The 9,717-nt window shown below is 40.3% G+C and overlaps 1 protein-coding gene across 1 annotated transcript in view; it reads right to left on the minus strand.

Annotated features, from left to right (window-relative positions):
- Positions 1–8,624: 8,624 nt before the first annotated feature.
- Positions 8,625–9,717, minus strand: part of LOC101859852 (proline iminopeptidase) — a gene marked incomplete at its 5' end in the record, with an annotated part of 6,413 nt that continues 5,320 nt past the window's right edge. The window contains 1 exon segment of the mRNA XM_013082080.2: positions 8,625–9,526. Coding sequence (XP_012937534.1) covers positions 9,383–9,526 — 144 coding nt within the window. The 3' untranslated portion in view covers positions 8,625–9,382.

Raw genomic sequence — 9,717 nt, forward strand, 5'->3', positions numbered from 1 at the left:
TGGAAACGACCGACATCTTGAAAATAAACAATGAATTTAAAATCCCCAAGGCTTTCTTATTTACATAGCAAATTTGACCAAATTTGGTGAGAGTATACCTGAACCAAACCATATCAGAGTAACAGCTGGGAATCGAACTCACATTTTTTGTTTGTGTGGGTTGTTTTTTTTTTAACAAGAGGGACGCCTTATCATTAGACCAGATACTGTCCACTTCAGATTTGACAATGACAATGACAATGACAATCTTTGTTCATCTCGCAGGGAAAAATTTGTCTTGGTCGTTAACAATGGCAGTAGACGTAACAAAAGTTAGACTTAAAGGTGCACTCACGCAAACGCGAAACAAGACAGGACATTAGGCCAAGTAAATACATGTCTCACGGGCTGGGACAACTCGCTCCGTAAAACATTCATTCGCTTCCCCCCTCTCTCTCTCTCTCTCTCTCTCTCTCTCTCTCTCTCTCTCTCTCTCTCTCTCTCTCTCTCTCTCTCTCTCTCTCTCTCTCTCTCTCTCTCTCTCTCTCTCCCTCTCTCTCTCTCTCTCTCTCTCTCTCTCTCTCTCTCTCTCTCTCTCTCTCTCTGTTTCATATGTAGCACTGTGTGTTCTGTAACCTCACTGCAGTTGGTACGAATGAATTTGTATATCTGTCTGTTCTTGCTTTTTTGGAAATGTATCGTTTACTGCGGGTTGATAGTTGAAATTCCGATGTCAGTGGGTGGCTATGGTCACCAAGCATTATTTCCGCCTTTTTTTAGAACGTTTGTCTCGTGCAGATATTCAAAGTTACTTAGGTCTCTACCAATTGTTCTTGATGCCTTTTTTATCAACTTGTTTATTTTCATAATGTGCTGCCTTCCCAGATTGCTACCATAGCAAGTGATACCAAAATCTATCAAAGTTTCTATTGTAGTGGTGTAGAAAATCTGAAGGATAGATGGATTCAGATTGAAAGACCCTAGTTTCCTCAGAAAGTACAGCCTCTGATTTACCTTTTTAACGATATTGTTTCCATCCACAACAGACTTTGATCCCACAAAAACAGACAATTCATTCCTCTTGCTTAGAATTTCCCTTGACAAAATTCTGTCGCGGCAACTCCTAAATTAATTCTGACAATTCTAGACGAAAATCAATTTCAGCGTACTATTATGAACTGATTTATGAATTCACAAACCAATCAAGCAAAGACAAATCTAATCAACAAAACCAATCAGACAGGCGGGGCGTATTCTGAACACAAGCCATAGGTCTATTAAAGTAAAGAAATGCTATTCAGGGCTAATGAATAGAATCGCGAAACAAATGTGTGTCTTTCTTTTTTGTATTCCGCTTGCTAATCGGTTCACGTAAGAACAGATAAACAATTTTTACAAAGTTAAGATAAGATTAGTTCTGTACTTTATTATCCCAGTGTGTAATTTTTCTGTTACTATACTTGAATGGTGAAAAGACAAATAGAAAAGCGTAGAAATTAAAATGTACCATGTATTTCTTTCTTGAAAATCCAACTTGTAGAGAAAAATAAAACTGGCAGTAACACAATAAAGTGCAGCAAAACCCGAACACAAATCAGAGGAAAAACAGAACAGCTGTAGCAGGGACTGCAGTACCGGTAGTGAGAACAGCACCTGCGGGGAACAGCAGACTGTAGTGAGAACAGCACCTGCGGGGAACAGCAGACGGTAGTGAGAACAGCACTATAAAACAGCACCATTTGGGAACAGAAGACTGTAGTGAGAACAGCACTATAAAACAGCACCAGTGTGGAACAGCAGACTGTAGTGAAAACAGCACTATAAAACAGCACCATTTGGGAACAGAAGACTGTAGTGAGAACAGCACCAGTAGGGAACAGCAGACTATAGTGAGAACAGCACTATAAAACAGCACTAGTGGGGAACAGCAGACTGTAGTGAGAACAGCACTATAAAACAGCACTAGTGGGGAACAGCAGACTGTAGTGAGAACAGCACTATAAAACAGCACTAGTGGGGAACAGCAGACTGTAGTGAGAACAGCACTATAAAACAGCACTAGTGGGCACAACAGCAGCGGGAACAGCATTAATAGCTGACAGCAGCAGCAAGAACAGCAACAGAGAACAGCCCGTCACGATGAAGCACCAGCGAGGAACTACAGGAACAGCATCGTCGCATCATCATTTTATTTAGGCTACAAAGAAGAAGAAGAAAAAGAAGAAGAAGAAGAAGAAGAAGAAGAAGAAGAAGAAGAAGAAGAAGAAGAAGAGGAAGAAGAAGAAGAAGAAGAAGAAAAACCACAACCACCACCAACAAGAACAGCAGCAACAACAACAACAACAACAACAACAAAAACAACAACAACACCAAAAACAACAACAACAACAACAGCAACAACAACGACGACCACATTCGCAGTCTCCCCCAAAAAACCCTGATGGTAATCTAATACAAAGACATCAGATGAATCTGAGAACATTGTAATATAAAAGTCTGCAATAACTAAATAAAGGTAACTTGGGTTTTGTGATTCAAAGAAATGGTTTGTTTCCTGGGTGGAATTTTCTATAACGTAAGCTCCTTTACGACTGGCCAAAGTCAGACCTTACTTTTTACGACACATCTCTTGAATAAGCTGTTCTTTATTAAGTCGACTTTCTTTTTAAATTTCAGATATGGTTTGATTTGGGGAGACAGACAGACAGACAGACAGACAGACAGACAAACAGACTGACACACAGACAGACAGAAAGAGAGAGAGAGAGAGAGAGAGAGAGAGAGAGAGAGAGAGAAGGAGAGAAAGAAGGAGAGAGAGAAGGAGAGAGACGGAAAGAGGGATAACTAACAGGAATTATGGTTTTCACCTCTGCTGGAAAGATTTTTAAAGGATAACTTTAATTTCACGTTTCAGAGCTCTCAAATAAAGTCCCAGTCCAGACTTCAGTCATGCCAACCACTTCCCCCAGTTCGTCGAAAACCTTGACTACTTGCCTCTCTCAATTTCTGATCGATTCATCTGACTCTGACTGGAATCTGAGACATCTAAAATGCTATCGTTGGAGCCAATGAGGTCATTGATACAGGGCTTGTTTTTCGCCGCAACACTTGTCTTCATATTAATCCCCTCCCCCTTTCCTTCCGAACATAGAGAAAGAAAGAAAGAAAGAAAGAAAGAAAGAAAGAAATTTTTGTTAAAACGGGAATTTACCAGGAACGGATTTCAAGAATGTTTGGAAAGACACATAATATAAAGATAGGCAATTTGTTAGTACACGTATTGGCTTTACGTGGCAAAAAAACTACAAGTAGTTCTAAAGTTTAGTATTTCACCTCGCCTACACTTTTATTGTTCCATTTGTGAGACACCTCGGTGAAATTAGGTTTTGTCATAATAAGATTAAGATGGCCATAAGAATGAGAGATTTATAAAACCGAGAGAAAGAAATAACATCATCATCTGACGTGGGTGATCATGAAATATAAAAAATGTAAATTCGAAAAAAGATTTTACCTTTATTGATCTCGGTGGGGAAAGTGGATTACAACTGAATACGTAGATATCAAGGATACGAATACACATTTTTTTAAAACAGTAATTCATCAACATTACTAAGTAAGTTAAACAGAAAAGCGCAAAAAACATGCAGCCGACCCGATATCACTTATTACTGGTTCTCACTGCACGGCGTCCAGCTTTTCAGCTTGGGTAATAATAGTACAGTAATAATCTACTATTGCCCGGGCACACTCCTCGGTTACAACCAGAGAATTTATTAACAGTATTACTGTAAACTCTCTCTGTTACAACTTCACTCGGTACAGCAAGGGATATTTTTATAGTACGCTCTAAAATGAATATAATATTAGCATTGTAATACATGTATTGTGATTCGTAATAACCACTGTAACTTATTTGTAACCAATGTGGGTCAAGAAACAGAAAATTCCATCCGTGTAAGATTTCACTGACAATTTTTTTGAAATCATGAAATGAAATGGGTTCAACAGACAGAGATACGCCCAAAGTCACCAGGATTTTATGATTATGAACAAGATTGTATTTATGTATATAGACTAGATATTTTCATGCTGTGTTTCTGAAAATACGACTCTAATACGAGGGAGTTTCAATAAGTCTTTAATCTGGGTTTGAAGGAACACACCGAGCAAATGTTCCGGAATATATGACAATAACAAGGCACTAGTCTTCGTGTTCAATGAAACCATACACAAAAACAAATATGTTTCTTTGCTGAAGCTGTGCCAAGGAGCCTGTTGAATATCGCTAAGCTATCAAGTTTTTACACTTGCGAGGAAAATCCCCTTCAAATAGTTTTCAAGAAATGGTTCAAGTTTATGACAAACGTTCCTGTTTATAATACTGTGACATACTGGGAAAGAAAATTCCAATCTGGATTCAGGTTGATAATGGATGAAGATCGAGAAGGGTACTCATCCTTTGTAGTAACTGAAGAGAACGTATTCATAGTGAAGAAACTGGTTCCTAAAGACCAACGTATAACAGTTAAACAGCTCTCAAGTGAAACGAGAATCCTTGTAGTGTCAATTGAAACGATTCTCAAGAATCATCTTAACCTGAATAAGGTGTCTGCGCTGAGGGTACCCCGCCTTTTGACAAGTGAGCAAAAGAAGCAGAGGGTTGAGTCCCCCAAAACTCTCATTCGAATTGAGTCAATGACACAAATTTCTTTAAAGACATGGTGACTATGGATGAAACATGGGTGAATCATTTTGATACAGAATACAAAATGTCCTCCATGCACTGGAGAACGCCTTCTCCCTCACCAAAGAAGGCAAAGGTAACACCGTCTCGTTGAAAGGTCATGCTATCATGTCTCTGAGATTGTGACGGTATCATCATGACTGACAACTTGGAAAATGGAACAACAGTTACAGGTGACTACTACGCGGGTTTGCTGATAAAATTACGGTCTGAATTGGTGAGAAAAAGGCGTGGAAAACTCCGTAATGGGGTCCTCCTACTGCTTGACAACGCCCTTGCCCACAGCGCACAACAAGCAGCCCAGACAGCAGAACAGTGCAGCTTTGAAATCTAGCTTATTGACCAGACCTAACCCCCTACGGAAGAGAATCACCAACGCAGTAGGGCAATGTGAAGATCTACTGACCACAGTGAAGAGACGAAAACTAAAAGGGTATGGGCATGTAACAAGATCCACAGGACTTGCCAAAACAATCCTGCAAGGAACCGTACAAGGAAAGAGAAAGAGAGGAGGGCAGAGAGGGAGATATGAGGACAACATTACAGAGTGGACAGGAAAGACGATGGGTGACAATCTGAGGAGAGCAGATGACAAAAATAGATGGCGAGAGCTGGTTTTCCAATGCAGTGGTGCCCCAACGGTTGCCACAACCACGGGATAGAAGAAGAAGAAGAAGAAGAGGAAGAAGAAGAAGAACCCCCGTCAGACTTTTTTCTGTTTTCTAATCGTGAAAAATCACTCAAAGGACGTAATGTCCATGACAACAAGGATGCCTTTAAAGGTGTTGAAGACTGGTCAGGGGCTCATTCTGGCTGGGTCATTTTTTCTCAAGGACATTTGAAAGTAAAAGAGAGGTGGCAGAAATGTATTACTCTGCATGGGGACTACATAGAGAAATAGAAGTATTTGTGCCAAGTCCCAAAGCTCTGTCTTTATTCCTTCATACTTAGATCAAGGACTTCTGAACCCCCCCCCCTCCCCCGTAATGTTATTTTCCTTCGTTTTAGACTGTTCTTGTGTCTGCTCGTTTAATGTCATACAATATGATGCCGAGACAATTAATAACATGGTTACAAATCAGAAATCTTCAACTTTTTTCTGACTAACAAAAACGGATCATACTATCACAATAATTGTTAAGTATGTTGCAGACATAACATTTAGAAACATTCGTGCAAAGTATGATGGAGTTCCGACTTGTAGGCCCTACTTTCAGAAACACCTCTGTGTTGGTGACCCCCACGCACTAAGAAAACAACAGTCTTGAGAAAAATGAACAAGTAGTACCCCTGCATTTAAACTGGTTGATTCCCTTATTCCCACACTATAATTTACGACGTTTATGCAATATTTAGCATTTTATACGCTAAAGTATGTACTTGGAAGTACATCTAATCTATAGAGTTCATGTAGATGGTCTTTTTCGTTGCTGTTGTTGTTGTTGATAATGATGATGATGATGATGATGATGATCGGTCATGGACACCAAATCAATCTCTTTTGGTTGTTGGCTGCTGACGTGATGTACTTTAACACAATGTCACCGACCTAATTCAGGCGGAAATTATCGTGAGCCTGGGTTCAGTAACCACTCGGACAGAAGGGCCCATGATGAGCTACGAGTCTTGCAGGCCCACAGAACTCCTGTGTCATTAACTCCGTGATGTATCGTTGTTTCGTCACATGCTGATAGGAGAATTAGCAAGTCAGGTGTTAGGTGGAGCTGGGCCAGCAATCGGTTTCCATCTGAATCGGTTTTGGGGGGCTTTTTTGAATTTGGGGAACACCCGTTTGTTCGTAACGAATTTGTTTTAATCATGCAGCCCACTTTTTGTTGGAAGGGGGGGGGCGGGAGTGGTCCTTTTTAAAGTTTTAGTAAAAAGAAACCCATCGACATTATAATGGTCACTTAGCAGTGGGAAGAGAGTAAGACAGATAGAAAGAATCAACATCTATAGGGAAAGTCAGACCGAAAGGCTAGAACCCAAATGGCCGCTGGATCGGAAAAGTAAAGTAAAAGTATAGTATAGGGAAAGTAAAGAAGTAGGACCTATTAGTAGTAGTAGTGCCCTCCAACCTCTCTGCACTCTGGGAAATGTAGGAGAAATGGTTCAACTGAAGATAGGGAAATTTTTTGAAATTGAAATAGTTTGTTTCGTTTTGTCCGAACAATGGTATTATTGACATACGAATAAGTTGATTCTGCTTACTTGGCTGTGAGACCTGTCCGCATCAACGGATGGTTGGCGATTGCTCTGGTTTGGTTAGCTCTTTCTTTCCTGTCAAACATCTACCGTCCTTATTAAATCTTTCTTCATTGTGTTTGTTAACCCTAACCCTAACCCTAACCCTACCCCTACCCCTACCCTACCCCTACCCCTAGATCTACCCCTACCCCTACCCTTCAATTTTGCTCCCTGTCATAGTGGTCGCTCGTTACGGAAGTCCTCCCCTCTCTTGTAACACCTGTTATTATCGCTCTGCACTCTCGAAACTTACATGTCCTAATTGTGCTGCAAGTGACATAAAACACTTATTTAAACTAAATCGTCCACATGTCGTGCTGAAAATGCCTCAGTTTACTTGTTATCTCCAAGACAATTGTTTGTTTATAAAGTGGGGGGGGGGGGGGGCTCTCGTGGCCTAGAGGTTAAGGTGTTCACCCCTCATTCAATGGTCGCTCCAAGACAATCATTTGTTAATAAAGTGGGTGTGGGAGGGGGGGGGGGCTCTCGTGGCCTAGAGGTTAAGGTGTTCAACCCTCATTCAAAGGTCCCGAGTTCGAATCCGGGCAGTGACGTAAGGAACAATTTTCTTCTCTAAAATGTTCTCCTTTCACGTCATTTCCTGCTTTACAACAGTGTTCTGTCGTCTGCTTTTGTCTCCTCTTTCTGCACCGACCCCGTCACCTTCTTTGTCCTCTCCTATGAGCTCCTGACTCTTTCTCCAGCCTTTCTACTGCTACTCCTTGGCTCCTTCTTATTGATGTCTTTCAGCCACACCCCTGATCTTCTGATAGAAAAGATCTACTCCTAGCCTTCTCGGACAATAACAAAAATCTCGGAGGTCCCGTTTGCAAGTTGCGCACGTAAAAGATCTCTTGGTGGTCTCAAATCGACAAGAGTAGGCTTCGGCTGCCACCCGGACAAAATTCAAAGTTTCCTACCAAACTGAAAAAGTTTAAAGTGTCCCGCGCGCTCATATAATGACCTTATGCAGTTGCGAGCGCCGTAAAAAAAAACAACTTCCAAATTACGTGTTCAAAATGCCTCAATTTACTTTTGATGTCCCAGACAACCATAATTTGTTTATTAAGTGTTGGGTAAGGGTGTGGGAAGGGCCAGCGTGTACTACAAGGCTCCTCTGTTGAGAAATGAACCAGTTTGCCGGATGTTCAGTTTGGGTTTCGAACAACTGCGAGTGATCGTGAAATGTGAGGAAAGAAAGGGGGTGGCGTTGGTGGACCAGGGAATGTGGGGTTGGGGGTGATTGCTTTGTAAGAATGTTGTTATTTTACTGAACTCGTGAATTTAGGTGGAAACATTTCTGTGTCTGCGTTTGTGTAGGGTTATATGTATGAGTAAATAATTATGAGTTTTATATATATATATATATATATATATATATATATATATATATATATATATGTGTGTGTGTGTGTGTGTGTGTATATATATATATATATAATATATTTATATATATATATATATATATATATGTGTGTGTGTGTGTGTGTGTGTGTGTGTGTGTGTGTGTGTGTGTGTGTGTGTGTGTGTGTGTGTGTGTGTGTGTGTGTGTGTGTGTGTGTGTGTGTGTGTATACTTGGTCCACAGAGCTTTTGTTTATGTACTCATTATGTATACCATTTCCAAGAATAACAAACCAAAAGAAAAAAGATACATATTATGAATGTTTATTTTTTTTCTCGCTGTCGAGAAATCACCCATACCTACTGAAACAGTTTACTATTATTCTCGTGCAGGTCATATTTTCATAATATCTATCCGTAAGGAAACGGAACAAAATTATTAACAAACGAGCTAAAAACGTCCTTTACAAAAAGGAGGATATACAAAAACCAGCAAGGCTCTAGTCTCACTTTGGTTTCCACTCTACAAACCACGCCCACGCCTACAGCATTAGGTCTCCAGTGTCCCTGTGCCTATAACGTTTTACAATTATCTGTAACCAAATGAAGCACAACTTAACAAACTAAACTCATACCTTTCAAAAAATCAAAATAATATACCCCCCCCCCCAACAAACTCCAGTCTCAGTTTGTTTTGCTGATATTTGTGAGGCGTGCTGACAAAATGAGTTACTTCTCACGATCCACAAATGGAGGTATTAGCCAAAACCCGACACTAGGGTCAAATTTGTAGATTTTCAATTGATGCCATATATATTCTTTAAGTATACCAAGCCTTTTATTATTTCATACTTACTCTCCAAGGCACACTTACCTCATTATATCTTGTCTATTTTACAGCTTTGCCACTGTAACCTTTGTATTAATTTTATCTTAAATGGAACAAAATTTTACAAGCGAGCTAAAAGCATACTTTAAAAATATTTAAAAAAGAATAATATACAAAAACCAGAAAGACTCTAGACTCGTTTGGTTTCGTTTCCCAATCTTCAAGCAATGCCCACACCTACAGCATTATAGTTTTCTGTTGTCCTTGCGCCAGTAATTTTTTGTATTTGTCTGTAGCGTCCAGCAGACGAGTCCTGATACCAGGCTCCACCTCACTGTGGCCGTCTGCTGGGGCAATGGTCAGTTCTGCTTCCGGCCATCTCTGCAGATAGAGGTAGAATGAAAGTATGAGTTATGGGTTGATTACTATCGTGGGCAAGTTGTTTAAGTGTTCGAAGCTCAGAAAACAAGCTTTGTCGGAAGAGAGAGAGAGAGAGAGAGAGAGAGAGAGAGAGAGAGAGAGGGGGGAGAGAGAGCGAGAGAAAGAGAGATAGATAGATAGATAGATAGAGA

Source organism: Aplysia californica, unplaced genomic scaffold (genome assembly GCF_000002075.1).
Source record: "Aplysia californica isolate F4 #8 unplaced genomic scaffold, AplCal3.0 scaffold00158, whole genome shotgun sequence".
In the NCBI taxonomy this organism is placed as follows: Eukaryota; Metazoa; Mollusca; class Gastropoda; order Aplysiida; family Aplysiidae; genus Aplysia; species Aplysia californica.